The following is a 19,313-nucleotide window of genomic DNA, read 5'->3' on the forward strand; positions in this document are numbered from 1 at the left end:
GTGCAAATAGTCGATTGGTTCGAATATACATTTTCGCCCACATTTATATGTGAATTAAAGCTCGCGAGGAAACAATGACATAATCTAACAGTTTATATCACGTAATCCTCTTATGCCGGTCATTTCATATCATTTTGCGTCGTTCTGAAAGATTCGGGTCACGATTGCTACGCATTTTCGTGTCTCCAAAGTGACGATTAATTAACGTGCGCGATTGAAATTGATTTCGGATTAATGTGTGTTGGAACAAGAAAACAATAGCAACAGGATGACTTTAATTGGTGAGTATTTATTTATTTGCCTCATTTATATTTCATATAGTGGTACATTATTTTACTCATTATCGTCTTATTATTAATTATTATTAATATAATGACACCATAGTGTGTATCTGTGTATGTATGGTATATATATGCATATATGTTTAGGATGATTGGATTAAAATAATTTCTTTTTTTTTTAATTGAATTAAAATAATTTCAATTATGCACAATATTTCAATAGAATTATCATTCTCTTGTATTTTTTATTAATTCTTTAGTTTTTACAACTTATATAAAGATAATAAAAAAAATAATATCAAATAAACCAGAGAAACATATATAAAAATAATTAAAAAATAATATCAAGTAAATGAAAGAAAAATATATAAAGATAATTTAAAAATAGTAAAAATAATATTAAATAAACAAAAGAAATTACAAAAATCAGATTTGTATATGTAAAAGCAATCCTTAGATTAAGTTTTTCAAGTGAATAATACTGTATCGTAATTTCTAATTAACTTTAAAACTACTAAAACTTATAATGTGTGTACGTGTATGTATTAACTATGTAATACTGGTACATAATATAGATTTTTAAAATATTTTAATATTTTTTTCACAGCTATGAGGTTGTTCGAAGATGTTCTGTTGGATATTGGAACTAACATACATTGTGGTAGACTTACATCGTAGCAGGTTTATAGCAGATCATAGCAGATTTACATCGTAGCAGATCCATGGTTTGGTAAGTGATTATTTTATTGTTTCTTTACAGTAGTTGAGTAGCTTGTGTCATTTTTTCATTAAATCTTGATATAAATTATCATATAAATATAATATAAATAATATAATAGAAATTTAATAATGTAAATATATAATATAAATATAATATAAAAATGATACAAACTTTTTGTCCTACATAAGTGGCCTGATAATAAAAGTGTAGACACTGATCATATGTGTGCAATTTTGAAGTCACATGTATTTTGAAGTCGTGTATTATTATATACATAACAGTTATATACATAACAGAGAGAAGCCATGCAAGCTTGTTGTCTTCCACTGATCAGAGTTCGACAAGCAAGTGAAATGGCCAATATAAATTAATTCAAGTTCGAAATACGTGCAGTTATCAGATTTTTGTAGGTGTATGAATGAGAATGAAATTCATTATTAGACTAGTGAATGTTTATGGTCAGAATGTCTTAAAGAGAAAAAAAGTGTATATATAGTGCTACAAATTCAAAGATAAGTGAACGGCATATCTTTCAAATTCAAAGATGTACTTTTCGATTATTTTTGAATTTATTACACCATATGCAGATTTTTTCAGTTTAAAACAATATAAACATTTACTAAATTAAAAACTGAATCTCAAATTCTGATTTATGTCTTTTTAAACAATCTGATAACTGCGCACACGTCGAACGTGGAATAATTTTTAATCATTCCGAACATTTTGTTCGTTTGTTAAGCTCCTATCAGTGGATGGAAGATAACGCTTGCACGACTATTACTCTCCTCATGTTACAATGCATGATTTCGAGGGGTTGCTTGTACAGATCATGTATAATCATGTATAACACACAATATCTATTACTGTATCTTTATTATCGGACCACCCTTGCATGTATATATGTATAATGTATATGTGTTTTTTTCCTTTTTTTTTTCAATTATTTGCCTGCGAGATTCCACGAAGCTTATTGAAAAAATTTTATTCTCCTATTAATATATAAAACTTTTATTCTTTTATTAATATATAAATGTTGCGATAATTATAAATATATTAATACTCAACTAAAAAATTCATGATTTAGTCTTTTTAATTAAATTTTAATTTGACTTTTCTGATTCACGATATTTCAGTATTATTAAGTTATATGTACATGTGCATGTGAATCCTGCAACGTTTTAATTTTTACGAAATCCTTGCATTTTTTATATGAATTATATAAATAATTCCGCTAAATATGAAAAATACTTGCTAACACATTGCATTTTTTGATAATCCAGCACAATGATATGGTAGCAGTTATATAAAAGCTTTACGTACCATTCATTCGACATGACGATTCAGCATCATTATTGGAAATTCGAAACCAATAAACTGTCGATAATCGTTGGTTTTCGCGCCTGCGCGATGTTTCGACGTTAACTTTGTTAACTTGGGAACAAAAGCGGGTACGGTTACGATTCGGCGTATATAACGGCGTATTATGGTTATCGCTAATTAGCTCGTACGGTATATTACACGCGGCAGCGACGGAAATTTTATTTTAACGTGATTGCACGCATCGCGCGGGCGTTGCCGGCGTGATTCATGCGCCAGAGTGAAAATAATTTGTGGCGGTACCGGAGCAACGCGATTGCGATTGTAATTGCTCGCGCGTATCCCCGGTATATAAAGTCATACGTTTTGAATGTCCCCATAAAGCAGTTATATTAAATTGAGAGGAATCGGACTCTATACTTCTCTCTCTCTCTCTCTCTCTCTCTCCTCCCTCTCTCTCCTCCCTCTCTCTCTCTCCCCCCCTCTCTCTCTCTCTTTCTCTTCATCTCTCGATCGATCTCGTCCTCTGAAATTCATCTGGCGCTCGTCGAGATTCTTCTCGCGCAGTTTTTTTGCGTGCTCTTTACACGCGGTCGCGTTCTTTCAATTTGCTATCGAAATTCTGCAAATTCGTCGCAAATTTGGACGTGAGCCAAAAATATTCAGGCTCCCATCGACATCGATATAACTATCGCCGATGGTAACGAACGTTATGCGCCACCGGCCGAAAAGTTATAACGACGTGATCGTTTTTTCTAATGAAAAGTTTTCGAACGTTTTGCGCAAATTTGCATTTATGAAATTTTCGCGGAAGTAAAATTTCTCGCTGGAAGTCGAACGATGTAGGAAACATTACAGCAGGATAATTAATTCTTGTAATATTTTATGTAGTAAAATAATATTCTCAATTTCATTAAAGTATATATAAATGCCTTATAAAATAAAACAATTTATTCACAATTTATTCACATTTTATAGAAAGTATAGATAAAACTTGGGAAAAACAGATTATCGTCATAATTATGTTATATTAACAGATTCTATTTAATTCCTTAAAACTTATGCAATTATATAAGAATAACTATAATAATTTTACTCTAATTATTTTCGTATCCAACGATACTTTTAATTGGCTCTTGTAAACCTTTCTAATGAATCTTAAACAAAATCTGAATATTTTGCTCTTATGCTCGAGCTTGAGCTTTCTGCCCATTTCATTTTCTACAATTTCTCTCTGGAATAATTGCACTACTGCATTTAATGATTCTTGTTCTTTTAATTGCAATGGGTTTTATATTGCATTGAGTGCGCATAGTTTTTTGATTTATAGAGAGCCATTAAAATGCCCCTCTCTCTCTCTCTCTCTGTCTTTTTTCTTTGGCCATATTATTAAAACGTTGGCCTGTTTTTGCTCTTTTTCCTTTATTCGACGAATGAGCGAAAGGCAACATTTGCGAATTTATCGCGAAATCCATCGTGCAAAGGCGGCGTATATTATTCTCAACTCGTTTATCTCGCGGAGCGCCGCAAACCTCGACGAGATGTAGCATCTCTTTCGCGTTCTCTTTCTCCTGTTTGCTATCGTAAATGCGTGAAACGCCGCTTTTGTTGATCCGTACGTCCGCAAAGAAACGAGCCCACGGCGCGTTGCGGATTAAAGCGCGGAAACGCTATTCTGACATCTTTCTTGACTCCGCTTTGTCCTATGCGGCAGAAGCTTTGCGTGCTTTCATGCGGATCCTGACAGAAAGAGAAGGAGAAAAAGAGAGAGAGAGAGAAATAGAGAAAGAGAGAGGAACCGAGACGTCTCGGGAAGCTGTTTAAAAGGACAACGCGTTTGCCGCGCGTAATGAGGAGTGCCGTGCAAACTCTGACGAGAAATCGTTAGCGTTATTCTCGTTAGAACGGTTAAACTCGTAACGCAATTATTCCAGTTATGTACAAGATCTTGCTCGTTCGCAGTTCACATCGGCTATGTTAACTCGCGCGCTGTCGTGTACGAAATCGAGCAACGTTCTTGTTGTTGTCGTACGTCGCGTATTCGCGAATGAATGTCTCTGAGGATTCGTTTTGGTGAGATTGTTAAGGAGTTACCGTAAGAAGTTGCGATAATGAATCGAATCAAAATATACACGTACACGACACGATGGCATACATAAAAATATGAATGAAATGCTTTAAGATAGAATTATATTATATGTTAGCGAATAATGATTTTTTAAAAATTATTTAATATGCAAAAAAATTGCTATCTTTTTATGTTTTTTTTTTTTTACTCTTTCAATTATTTCTTTGTCACATTTAATCAGATAGAAATGTATTCTGTATTATATAAGAGCATTCGCGATTCGTAATGAATTAGTATAGTACCGGCTAAGCTAAAAGGGTGAAAAACGTGTTTCTCAAGGATTACCCGGCGCTAATGGAAATTGGGGAGATTATGAGGACGCGCGGAGGACACCTTAAATATGTCCTTGTAGCTGCCACGACGGAAAATTTGTGTCGCGCTGCTCCCGCGATGCCGTCGTAACAGCCGCACCAACACTATCATGCGACCGCGTGTACATGTATAGACACACGTGTGAATGGTAGTCGGTCGTCTTAAGGTACAAACCCCGAAATTTATCGCCACTAAACACGACACCCCGAAAACCCGCTTCGCTCGCGAAATTGGGCGAGGATCCCGTAATACGTATCGCTAGGATCTTTGCGATATAGACGCTCTTTATTCGTACGTATGCATGTTTTAATGTCAACGAGTTTGACCTTCTGATCGTAATTATAGTACGAGATTGACCCGATTGTTCTGATTGTGAGAATTATCGTCATAATGTTGACTGTAAAGAGCCAATTTAATTTAATTATATTTGTGTTCTTTTAATTATTTTATGTACAAGTACAAAATTCATTTAAATTATAATCCAAAATCTTTATTCAGTGTATCTCTTCCTGTGTATTTACGTGTGTATATTTATGTTTGAATTTATTTTTCAATTCTTTTGAATTTAATTTATTATTAATCGTTTTAATATTTTATTAAAATATAATATTATTTTAATATTAATAATTTTAATAATATTATTAATAATTTATATTTAATAATTTTAATATTTTTAAAAAATGATATTATTAATGTTAGTTTAATAATATTAGTTTATTTCAATATTAGTTTAATAAAATGTATTTTCGTTTTTTATCTCATTTTTGTAATGTATGTAAATATATACGACGATTCGTTTGACTGGTTTTTGTATCACGAGTGAATTCAAAAGCGGGAAATAATATATAATTGTCAAATATAAATATACACAAGTATTTAATCATAAATATATATTTAAAAATTGAAAAATTAATACAAAAATAGAATTTAACAATATGTTGGAAGATGTAGAGTTATAGCATTTGAGGATGAATATATGTTTGAAATAGATCTGAACAGAGAGAGAACAGCAGGGTTAAGGACGTACATAATATCTTGTAATGAATGATACGTGATAAATTATATCTTATGAAGGTAAATGAGTAGAAGTCTATCTATCTCATTCGGTTGGCACGGTGTAAATGTTGTAAATGTTTAACTCGATACTTCATTAACGAGTTATCTAATATTGAACATTGAGGTTGGCAAATAGGATCGACAAAGGGTTAGCAAATAGGAGTCTCATACTAAAGTTACTCACTAAAGTTAACTTCTCACAGTTTTCTCCAATAATGGGATGTTGTTGCTTGTGTATGTTTTGCTTCTCACACTGCTTAACTGGTCACTAATCCTAACTTTCTTTTTTGAGACATAGGTAATTTAATAAATTTTAAATCTAAGCATTCTTAACAAAAAAATTTAATTTTTATTTTATTTAATTTCGTTTTATTTAATTTTAATTTTATTTAATATTATTTTTTAGAATTATACTTTAATTACCCACAAAAGAAATTTAATTTTTAATATTAATTATCTTTAGATTAATAAAAAAAATTTTGAGCCCAATTCAGGCGCGCGATTAACGACGAATCAAGATTAAGTAATTCTATAATTATTAATATATGTAAACTTTCGACAAACGAAACAACTATTGTTTCTCTTAGTTTATGCCGCAGCGTGTTTTCGGTCGGTAAACTCGAGACATCTTGTATATACTTATACTTGACAGTTACGTATTATTTCTCGCTTTTGTGCGAATTCACTGCTCGCGGTGCGCACACGTCAGAATCCAGCGAGAAAATCAGTACATGTACACATGACGTAACAATGTTGACGACTGTAAAGGCTACGGAACGCGAACAATGAAATCGCTATGGATTGCTTGAGCGAGCAGCTCCCGCGACGTAGGTCCGGTAATATTTAATAATAAAGCAATGGAGGTGAAATGAAGTGACCTATCTAAAGTATTCACAATACGTCCCGCTCACATACAACCGCAATGAGTTATGGTCTCGGCGGCGCGCGCGCCAGTAGCTCTCATCGCTCTCGCGAGACTATTCTTTACGGCTTGCGCTGGCCTTTTATGCGTGTGTTTACCGCGCGAAATTGCGCCTAATCGTAGAATTTTTTCGGATTTTTTTTTTATCATGGAATTAAAATGCCGGCGAGAACTACGGATTACTCGTGCCAGCAAATTTTTATTATCTACGCTGCATTCTATGCAAATGGATATGCGTAAAATGACTAATTAAAGGGACTTTACTGTGCATGAATCTTCGTTTTTAATGCATAAGATAACTGTAATCGCGATATTCCGTTATTTATTTTAGTTGCAATTCATTTCACTTGCTTTTTATATAATCGGTCAAAAGCTTATAATATGAATAAATTAATAAGCAAAGTAAGGAATATTTGCATCATAATCACTTAAGATTTATAACACTTCCTCGACTATGATTTATGGTAGATACATTTTTATTAGCTACTTAAAAAATTTACATTTTGTCCGAACTGAAAAAGTATGACATGAACATAAGTCAGTTTCTTCCAATTGTAATATATTTTAAATGCCAAATATATGCAATTATATGTGTATATGTGTACATATAATTGTATAATAATTTTAAAATTAAATTATTATTTTTGTAAATTTTATTATACATTCGCGTTGAAGAGAAAATATACACAAAATCGAGAAGATGATAACGATTGAGTACCATGCATTATCCGGAGTTCTCGCGCTAGTAATATAAATTCCTCTTATGTTTGCTTTCTCGCACACGGCTCCACATCTGATTTAAAGTTGATATAGGTCGACCGTTAATTTTTTTCCATTTTAACATCCAACATTTTTCGAAATAAAAGAGGATACGGAATCCGAGACCCAATTGTGAATGTCAATAAATTTCCAATTCGGCTCAGGATTATCGTAATACACGTTATCTAGAACTGCTCATTGAAAACAAAATGCTTTGATATCTTTTTCATCAAAAATGATAAAATTTGCTCATAAATCAGGGAGAAAAAAATGAGAGAGTTTTTTAATTTATAACAACTCTTTTCCAAGAAAATATTAATTAATTATTAATTATATATTTTTAGATTTTTATTAATGTCTTTTCTTATTTTATTTATAAATTAATCATAATTTATTTTGTTTGTAGACTAAATAAAAAAATATTTTGATAATGTATAAATTTTTAAAACTTTAAAGGTCAAATAACATTCTGCAATTTATAAGAGATGCTTGTTATCGAAAATACATGAAATTTTAAAATAAATACGTAATTATTTTTAATACAACATATCTATTGAAAGAAAATACAAATATATACTATAATATATATAAGAAATATTATTTATTTGATAAACTTTTATCATCTTATAAAAAAAATAAAATTATTTTATTGAATCTTTTTTTATCTTACAAAATTGATATATTGAGCATTATAAAAAGACAAGTCTCCATATATAAGTATGATATATTTTTTATTACTTAATATATCCACTGTTTTATGGCCTTTATAAATATTATTGTTTGCATGTAAGTGTTATAAATGTACGCGTGTATATAATATGTTAAAAAAGATAAACGTCATAAATTTTGGGTTCTTTACATCCATCTATTAAAAAAGATTCTGATATATATGTTGCTGAAAATGTTTTGTGTTTAAAAATTAAGATTTTATTTCTATATATAATTAATTCTATATATAATTCTATATATAATAGTTTATTCTCTACACAAATTTATTTATTATTAAATTTAAATTAAAAATATTAGATAAAAATGAAAAATTAACAATATTATATAAAAATTTAAAAATATTATTTTGATAAAAATTTCTTATTTATGTAAATTATGATAAAAATTCTTCTTCGTCTTTCTTAAACTTATAATATTTTTTAAGTATTATTTTATATTAATCAAAAAAATTAAAATTTTAATGAATATTTTTTTATTATTGTTTTATTTTTAACTTTTTTAATAAACATTGATCTTTTATTTATCTACTATTACGATTACATTTTATTTGCGCCATTTTATTTTCACAAATTGCAACGAATCTAGTTAAACGACACACACTTCGCACTGACGCAAAAAACGAGATGAAAAAAAAAAGAAAATCTAGTTAACATATCTACTCGCGTGGCGCCCCATCGTTAAATTCACCCGACGGGCCCGACGAGACTGTTATCCGTTTGTTTGCTTTCTATTTACGGGCGTCGCTTCGCGAAATTAAGAGAAATCGTTTGGCTGAGGGCGTGCGTATACACAGTGTTTCGTAGTTTCCTGTAGTTGGGGAATGCCAGTTCCACTTTTCGTTTCCTAGTTTGTAACATATTTGTGTGAAACAAATGTAATCCTTCCCGACATTAGGCACCAAAAGTATAATTATAAATTTTTAATTTCATATATTTATGTTTGTTTATACTGAATATTTCAATATTAACAAAATTAACAAAAGATGATCGATGAATAAAATTGCAGAATTGTATAAAATTTGACAATTACAAGCATATATTTTGATCATTTATTTATCAACAATGTATACAATCTGCTATATCATTTTGGAAAATTAAGAGAGATATATAAAAGTCAAATTATAAAATATAAAAAATATATTAATAAAAAAGAAATAAGTAAATAAATATATTGTATATATTTTCTGGAATTTCTGGAAGCCTTATAACTCATGCAATATTGCAGCATTAAAATTTTTTAAATCTCAATTACCTAACAACTATAATTTTTTTATCTTTTCCCCCCCTCTCTCATTATTTTTTATATCTTTTTTAATTTATTTTGTTTTCTGAGTAATAGTTTCATTCATTTAACATTCTTTTAAAATAAATGTGTAAATATCTTTTACATAAAACGTCAAATTACGGAATTCTCTGATGACAAAAATGTACTTGTTTTTCTGTCTATTTCTTCTATACATACCGCTAAAGGAAGGGGTAAATTTGCGTCAAGAGAGACAATTCGCGAGTGGCGTCTCGTGGACTGAAAACTTTCGCGGTTCCCCAGCGTGTCGTCTTGCACGGCCGGCGCCGAAAACAAAATCCAGATTGCGGAAGGGATTTAAACTTCTTCGTTCGAACTGTTATGCCTGGCAATGTCTGGTAGATGCAGTCAGAACGATGGCATGTCGTTGAGGATTGGTGGGAGAAAGGCGACAGAATCGATAGAAGTGAATACAAAAACGGGAATCTCTTCGGTTTCGGGTCTTTGAACTTTGGAGACATATGAGCATTTTTTTTTTATTTTTTCTTTCTTTTTCTTTTTTTTCCCAATTCAAGAGAAATGAAGGAAAATGTTGACATGTGCTTTTTCAAATTATGTATAATGATGATAATCATATAATATTTTTTGTATCTCCGACAGCTAATGAGAAGAGAATGTTTTAGCAAATGATTAATTAAATTCCACGTTATTTATATGTTATATAATTAATGGTATAAAGCATATATAACGTAATTGTATAATATGTGCAAGAGATTTAAATTGAAAAGATTCCTTTAATTTTACTATTTCTTTTAAAATTAACAAATACGTATTCTTAAAAACAGAAATACTTGGATTATTAAAGTATTTTATTTTTGTATAATTGATGTCTATTTTCTATTATGATATATTTCTCTGTCTAATATATACATATAGTCTTCTTAAAATACGATGTTATTGATTCAGTAATAATGTCATAATTTTTTGCTTCAGTTTCGCAGTTTATGGATAAAATTAGAACAATCATATGCTGTCGGATAAATATAACTGAAATTATAAAATAGATATCGACATTATCGATTGCAAAAGCCTTGATGTCTCAAGTCTCAATTTATTCAATTCGCAGTCAAACGCTTATTTTTAACAATTTTCAAAATAAATACTAGTATATTACAAATTGTGAGTACTGTATTATTTTATAGATTTATTAGTAAATGAAAAAATTCATGGATATTAGATATATTACAAGTCATTGTTCTTGAATCTATCTCTATTATCTACATGTGTTACATTAATGTATCGTTGTATAGTATTGTATCGGAAGAAAAGACAATTTAAAAAATTGTCTATAAATCAACAGGTAAAATTTATATCGATATATATTAAATCGCAATATCCGCAATTAAAGAGCGACACTCGATCACTCAAACATTATCGGGTATTGTATTGCAAACATATTTCGCCCACAAAACGTCCAAAGTTTATCGTAATTGAGAGAATGATTTTGTATCTGCTTTCTATTAACATATATGAATTAATTTCCATAACACCCCCCCTCTCTTCTTCTTCCGTTAATTATTCAATTCGTATTTCTCTCGCCAAAGCTTGATTTATTAAACGTCAATCGAAATAGTATATCGCGTTAGTTTATATCGGATATGAAAAGTAATTAATAGTTATATTATTACTATACAACGATAATTAAATTGTATAGCGAAATTGGATGAATTGTAGCACTCTATAATCCAATTAATGTTATTTCCTTAACTTTATGCTAGAGTTTTGTATCATTTTCCATTAGAGATTTTGTACATTGATATATAATGGCATTAAAGAATGCATTGTACATTTTCGTTCTGATGGATTTTCTGATGGAATTTTTGTTGAAAAAATTTATTTAAATTTTCTACATATGAACAAATGTACATTGTAATATTTAATATTAAATGTTTATTTTATTGTTTCTCGCGGGAAAATAAGAATTTCCGACGAGACAAAAATAAAAAGATAAAGTTGAGATTACCCTCGAAAAGCGCCTGTTGGAAGAAGTTAAGTACAAATGGCGGGTTCTTTTTCTACGTGAATGATAGACCGTGAATCTTAATGCGATGCAAATCCAGGCGTTTCGCGGGAAAAAGTTTCGATGGCGCCATAAATCAGGAACCCGCCTGAGATTCAATTTAGTGACGTTAGCGCACAGCACAGTTTCTGCAGTTAATTAATCTTCATAATCTTAGGACGAAGGCTACCAGTGTCTCGAAACATTCTTCCTCAGATCTCAATTCGGAATGGATATAATATGCGCTATTCAATTCATTTTAAAATACTGTTTAAATTCAATTTCGTATTATAGAATAATTACATGAATAGTTGGAAAAAAAGTTGAAGTAATAGAAATTTTATAATATAATCTGATATACATATATGTATGAATTTGCACGATATTAAAAAGAAATTGCATATATTGATACTAAGTTATTAATAAAACATCCAGAATTGTTTGAAACTTGTAAATTTTTCATACAATGTGTTAAAAAAATTTATAAGTTTCAAAAAATTCTGTTTTATTAATAGCTTAGTATCAATATTCAATTCTTCTTTATATATGCATATCTTCTACATATATATATATATATATATATATATATATATATATATAGTATATATATATATACACAGGGTGTCCCATTTAAGTTGATAATGCGAAATATCTCAAAAACGAAGCGTTGAAGAAAGAAATGTTTTAAACAAAAGTTAATTGACTTTAAGGGGGCCATAAGATGGTGTCATTGGTTTGACCTTGAAAAGTCGTTTGAAGATCACGTGAAGGTCACCTTCAATTATTTAAATAGAACCCCCTATTTTTTATTACTTATTCTTGTAGCTTATCTCGAGAGCTTTCCACTATAATAAAGTATTTCTTCATTGAGTACTTTTCGAGTTATGAGGCTTGAAATAATTTCTTAATTTTACATAAACCATATAATATCTAGTAAAATATTCATTTTTCGATTATCTTACCTTAATACTTTTATGTACAAAATAATGAGAGGAATCATTGGTGTAAAGAAAACACAGTTATTTTTAAGAAAAAATATGTAATTGTTAATTGCAAATTACATATTTTTTCTTCGAAACTATGTGTTTTCTTTACATCAATTAATTCCTCTCATTATTTTGTACATAAATGTATTAAGGTAAGATAATCGAAAAATGAATATTTTACTAGATATTTTATGGTTTATGTAAAATTAAGAAATTATTTCAAGCCTCATAACTCGAAAAGTACTCAATGAAGAAATACTTTATCATAGTGTTTTGGAAAGCTCTCGAGGTAAGCTACAAGAATATGTAATAAAAAGTAGGCAGTTCCATTTAAAGAATTGAAGGTGATCTTCACGTGACCTTAAAACGACTTTCCAAGGTCAAACCAATGACACCATTTTATGGCCCCCTTAAAGTCAATTAACTTTTGTTTAAAACATTTCTTTCTTCAACGCTTCGTTTTTGAGATATTTCGCATTATCAACTTAAATGGGGCACCCTGTATATATATATATATATATATATATATATATATATATATATATATATATATATATATATATATACATATTTCAATATTTATTATTAAAAAAACATAAATAATAAATTTAAAGGTATTAATATATTTAAATATATTTCTTTAATTTCTTATAAATTATAAATAAGCAAAAGCGATAAGTTTTTTCACATTGATAGTTTGTGTGCGTAATAAAAATTATAAAAATTACTAACTGATGTAACTATATGCTTTTAAACTGATTAATTGCAATGTTATTCGACATTTATTTCAAAGCTGTATTTTTTCTTTCAAAGGAATCTCGTTTCGAGAAATTCAATAAAAAGCTACTAGAGCAGAGACTGCGCGGACTGACTGTTTACGTTTGAAAGGCGAAATTGAAGTGCTTTCCGGTTCGTAAAAATTTTTTATTTGTGATTGAAATGTAGTTTTACTCATTCAATAGCAAGAATCCGGCTTTGTTTTTAAATGATTCGAATGGGAGCTTGTTTTCTGTTTTGAATTAATGTTTCATTATTGTTTCATAGTGTTATTTTCGGTATAGAACTATTTCTATTCAAGATGTAGATCGATGTATATAGATTTACGCATAAGCGATCGTGTCCCAGAGGTTCACAGGGATTAATTTCAGAGATCCATGGAGAATGTGATCCGACAGATTAATTCATAGGTACTCTCATCGATGGCATCGTGTATAGGATGCTCTGGTACATGGAGTTTTTACGTGTTTTAATCACTATGTACGAATATGTCGAGAGATAGCGTTCTATTATTATCATGCTTTAATTTCACTTTAAAATTTTTTCATTAAAATTTTCTTTTAAAAAAAGCAGTTTTTTATAATCATAATATGCAAAGAGAATAAAGCACAATTATGGTCTGACAAACTTCAAGCGTTTATTAAATTTATAAATCTTTTTTTGTACTTTGCAATTTATGCATATTATACGCAATTATATAATACGCTTATAGGAAATCTGCATTTATATTAATTATTAAAAATTAATTGGCGGAAATAAATAGTCGATACCTGTGTATATGGATATTATCTTCAACATATAAGATATAATTAATTCATATACAAGTGCAGTTATTTTTTTTATAAAAATTGCAAATTATTGTTAAAAGACAAAGTGCAGTTCATATGTCAATATTACATGCATAAACTTACATAGACAGAGCGCTTTTGTTAGAGGCTTAAAGATAACATTAATAAGAAAGGACAATAGAGACTTTTCTAGTTTCTGAAGATGCTTTTCTTGTCCGATTGTGCAGTTGGTGGAAAGAAGAAAAGAGGAGAAGTGGTCGTCTCATGCTTTCACTCTTTTCTTTCCTTTATATTATCCTTTTGCAAAGCATTTTAAGACAGAGAAAGCATCTTACCTTGCATATCTCTCTTTTTCAATCTTGTCAGTTGTTGTATAAGAGTACAATCTATTATATGAATCTATAATAAGCGATAGCTTTTTAGAATTATTAATAAAATTGATTATATAAAAATATCAATTTAATTTTTATATTTTATATATTTTAATCTTTCATAAATAGCATCTAATTTCACACAAATAGTATTTAATTTTGAGGATAGTGAAATCTATTGTAATCTTAGAAAAATTTACATGATATTTTTATCAATCCATAAATGAAACGTTAAAAAATTATTGCTTTTCGATATAGCGCTATTTTCATTCGTCGCTTTGCCAAGAAAACAAAAAAATAGCTGAGAATTATCATCGCGCGTTCAAAGTGTCAGCACCATCGGTCAGGTTAAGTTATCTTTGTCGGTTCCTCAGTTCGGTTCCTCATTTGTATGCGGTGGCGTTCGCGTTACATAAAAAATAAACTCAGAAATTACGGGATCGGGAAGACTTTGGAGGACTTGGTATCGCGCGCGCGATTCCCATTCACGAGGAAATTGTTGGTTATGTATCGCGGCGGAAACTTTCGCCATGTCGGAAACGCAAGTAGGTAGGTTTTGTCTGTCGCTATGGCTTGCATTCTTCATCCGGGATATTGCCGCAGCCCTAGCGAGACTTCGTTTAAAGTTCGGTCCCATTGTCACGGAAAAACTTGAGAGCGTCTACCTCTCTTTTCCTCTCCCTATCAAGAAGCTCGAGCTAGTGCGCCTCGTTAGAGCGCCCGAGCATGATATAAATTTCCACCCAACCAGCATCTCCGGAGGAGTCCTCAAATTCCCGAGTATTAATCTCGTATTTTGTGAATGAAGATCCGGCAAAGTCCTTATTATAAATTTGATGGTTCTGATGCGACTCGATGCATTCAGCTTTTCAATGGGCTAATTGACAACGAATGGCGTTGTTAATGAAGAAGTCATTGTCAATCGTCTGATTTGAAATTAAGAAATACAATACGTAAAAGATAATAGTGAATACAATTAATTTAAATTTGAAACGAATTAAGAAAGTCATGAAGATACGATTGATTATTTAATAAGCTATTTTTATTCGCTTATTAAACATTTATATTTGCGTGCTGAGCATTATAATTAATCCATATTTATAGTATTACGTTTAAATTATATAGAAATGATTTTGATTTTCTCATTAGATTTTTGATTCAGTACAATGAAAGTTAAAGATTTAAATAATTAATTTTGCTACTTATTAAACATTCAATAAATCGATAAATTGATTATGTATATGTGATTATGTATATGTATATGTGTGCATGTATGTATAACAGACAATACAGTCTTTATTAAATAAAATGTCCAATTATCTTTTTTTTCATTAATGCAATTTTTGAACTTTTAAAGCCAATACATCGGCATGTTCACTAACTTCGCCATTCAATAAACTGCCGTCAGATTTTACGTCGAAACTTCAAATAAATTCGATTTAGATCCGAATACTGAATAAATGAATGCAGAAACTCCTCTCGTGATCGCTCATGCATATGCACCACGTTATGTGCAACTTTCTCTTCAAACCGGTCAAGTAATGCATACAAAATAGCATTGATTCCGTTTACATTTCGGAAAATATTTAAAAAATAAACAGACGATAGGTTAAAAGAAAGCTTAAAAGGTAAAATAAAATTTAGAAGGAAATTCGTGAAATAGAAATAAAATAGATCTCGGAAAGAATATTACAAATATGGTTCAAGATTATCCTGTGAAAAAAATAATTAAGAGATTTAAATGCTTTCGATTACAAATATTTACGTTTCTTTTTTTCGATTTTTTTCATCAGAAGAAAAATTGTTATCTTTTTCCTTTAAAAGTTTAGCCCGAAAATATGAAACGTTATACTTGGAAAGTCGAGTTTTCGTCTCGCGAGAAATTTGGAGAAGCGATAGACAATAATTGGATAGAGGCTCCATTGAGAGCATGCGGGTTGGCAACCACTGACGCGAACTATTATCAGATTTCCGATCGGTCCGCTACAGAAAATAGACGCTTAAAGCCTGGCGCGGCAATGGCGAATGGGGTGTAAATAAGCGCGGGTACGTGGTGGATCATGCATATGCACCATGTACCGTATGTGTCCTTCTCTCTGGCTGATTCCACAGTTAACTTGGAGCACGAGTGCAGCATGCCGATGCAGCAGCAGCCATCGGCCACCGCTCCCGAGGGCTCGGCCTGCAATTTAAATGGCTGCGACACGCAGCAAGTGTCTCCGGGGGGCCTCGGACAACAGCATCGGCTTACCCGCAGCCTGATCTCGGTCGGCTCCAGCGTCTGCCGAATATGTCACACGAACACGGCGAAGGAACCGCTCATTTCCCCTTGTAGGTAAATGCATACTCACTTGATTATGGGTCAACCAGCGCTATTTGGACGGGCGAAACCTCAATTTTCGGGAAATCTATTTAGACGATCTCGATGAAACGATAAAATAAATAAATGAAATAATTAATAAAATACATGCAATATTAAACAAATAAGGAACACAAGAAAAAAATATTGGTTTTATCCGCGGCAGATTGTTAGATGTATTAATTACGATGATATATTAAATTTTGATACATTTTCTCCGTTAATAACGGCGTTAAAAAAAGAATTAAGTCACACAATATCACACAATATCACACAATATTGGAATCTTTTTCAAAATTAGGCGAAAAGATTTATTTTATTTTATCAAATATAATCTCTTTATTAATCGAGCAATTATATATGTGGATTAATATGCGCTTGAATCGAGTATTTAGACGAGAGCTTGCAGATGTATTTGGAGATAACCCAAGGTAGAGCGCCAATTTAAGAAGCGTAATTGGACGGATTTCGGAATAAGCTTAGATTAAGTTACTTAATGTAACAGCTTGCTGAGATTTCAGTGTTATACTATCGATTTTCCAACATGAGATTTTATCTTGACATTACAGTTATTTTTTATTACTTAAAGATATATATTTCTAGTATTAAAATAGAAATTTCTTTCAATTAATTATACAAATATAAAATATATTAGGTTGCATAATAAAATTATATAGAAAATGTCAAAATAAATTAACAAAGCTATTTTTAAAAACTAATAGAAATAAATAAATACACGATGCCATTTCTCCCTGCCTTTTACGTCGAAACGTTTGTTAGTAAATATAATTGTAGCTTCTTTTTCGGGTACAAACACATAATACATATACACATATATAATACATACATATGTAAAATTTTTAGCTTGAGAAAGGTCGACTGAAAAACATGTGCATGCATGCGAGAGACAGCAGAAAAGATGTTGTGCATTTACGATTTCGAAAACTTTATCTTTATGGCAAAACGAATGGTGTATATCATTCGCGTAGCTATGGTTCGGGATTTAGAATAGAATTTCGCCATCTTACGAACGTCCCATCTTTCATACTTAATAGGATTCGGGAAAAATGTGGTACTCACCGGAATGGGAAGTGCTTACGTATTAATGGCAAAGTGTCACGATATTTAAATTCTTCGGATTTAGCTTTAGATATTTCTGCTGATGTACTTATGATATACATAGCGAAATTTTATTATGAAAATGTGCGTGAAAAACGGAATGGATATATAATAGAAAAATTTTCTGAAAACTATTTTAAAATCTGTTGAATGTACCAGTTGATTTTAACTTTGTTCAATATTCTACAACAATGGCTCTCGAAGATATTGTAATAATTATAATAATTATATAGCTGTATTATATAGCTATATATATGTATATGTATATATTATAATTAGAGTGAGTTTTAGCATTACAATATTAATTAGTTTTGATAATTTAATAATTTAATAATTATTGTATTATTTTTAATATTTTTATTTATAATTTTAATTTTTAATATCATTATTTAATTTCTACTTAATGAAGAAAAGAATTTCAAATGAAAAAGGAATTTAATAATATAATTAGAGAAAGCTATTTTTTGTGAATTTTAATATTTTTCATTTAAGTAAAATTTAATTTAAATCTTATCTAGCAGCTATTGCGAGATATTTTAAATTGAAACTTTAGCTAAATTCGTAGAGTTGATTAGCGATAAATTTAATTATATGAAAAAAGCTACACAAATCGTTCTAAAGGCAAACAGCGAGAAAAGCATTCAATTGCTTTGATTCCCAATAGCCTATTTTTCTCCATCCATCACAATATACGTTGCGCGAGACGACAAATGCTAATTTTGCATTAGTATTAGACAGGCGCTAATTAATTAACGTTAAAGCTCGATTAAATGATGATCATCTCATGTCAGCCAATGAAATATCGCGAGGGATTAGTTAGTATACTTGGAAAGCTAAAGACATTCAAAATGTCTTGAATTGATTCATTACTTTGAAAGTCTACTAGTATCTATCATTCGAATTTACATGTTGCAAAGCTCTCTTTCTCTCTCGTTCTAGCTTTGTCTTGTCGAGTTTAAGAAATAGAAAAACTAATATTAATGAGAGAATGTTTCTCAGTAACTATAATTCCGCTTCCTCTTAATCGCCAACGATCTCTCTTGCAGTTTTTGAAAAACAAGGAAGTGATTCAATTAGATTGTCTTGTAACTTTGAGATTTCTATTTTTTCCATCCAGCTCTTATTTTATTTAACTCTTCGGCAGATCACGTGCCTTTATTACCATATTTTGCGAGTGGCATCTGCACCGCTTGTCAACTTAACGATCCGCGAGTCGCACGTTTTCATTCGTAGGGGCTTAATTTGTGAGGACCTCGTGAGAATTCCCGACTACGTGCTACATTTATATCTCGTGACCCATTTCTTTCCGCGTTACCACGGCAACATTAGACGCGGTGGTAAATGCGACGACGTCGCCGTATCCGACGAGAAATCTGGTCGACTAGAC

At 30.5% G+C, this 19,313-nt stretch overlaps 2 protein-coding genes and 1 long non-coding RNA gene across 11 annotated transcripts in view; 2 read left to right on the forward strand and 1 right to left on the reverse strand.

Annotated features, from left to right (window-relative positions):
• Window positions 1-19,313, reverse strand: part of Dpr1 (defective proboscis extension response 1) — a 306,096-nt gene that overhangs the window by 163,082 nt on the left and 123,701 nt on the right. The window lies entirely within an intron of this gene.
• Window positions 985-19,313, forward strand: part of LOC145975094 (uncharacterized) — a 162,165-nt gene continuing 143,836 nt past the window's right edge. The window contains exon 1 of the long non-coding RNA XR_014439880.1: window positions 985-1,011. This is a non-coding gene — a long non-coding RNA (uncharacterized LOC145975094). The remainder of the gene's footprint in view (window positions 1,012-19,313) is intronic.
• Window positions 14,754-19,313, forward strand: part of LOC145975092 (E3 ubiquitin-protein ligase MARCHF3-like) — a 70,046-nt gene continuing 65,486 nt past the window's right edge. For 7 of the 9 annotated variants that reach the window (XR_014439877.1, XR_014439879.1, XR_014439878.1 and 4 more), the window contains exons 1-2: window positions 14,754-14,993; window positions 16,561-16,783. Coding sequence is in view for 5 of the 9 variants with exons in the window: in XM_083105251.1 (XP_082961377.1) it covers window positions 14,840-14,993; window positions 16,561-16,783 (377 nt within the window). In the remaining 4 variants the exon portion in view is untranslated. Of the gene's footprint in view, window positions 14,998-16,437; window positions 16,495-16,560; window positions 16,784-19,313 lie in introns of all 9 variants that reach the window. The other 2 variants (XM_083105250.1, XM_083105247.1) reach the window with 2 other exon arrangements.

Source organism: Camponotus vicinus, unplaced genomic scaffold (assembly GCF_025532165.1).
Source record: "Camponotus vicinus isolate PSW18456_S1 unplaced genomic scaffold, iyCamVici1.0 SCAF_7, whole genome shotgun sequence".
Taxonomy (NCBI): Eukaryota; Metazoa; Arthropoda; class Insecta; order Hymenoptera; family Formicidae; genus Camponotus; species Camponotus vicinus.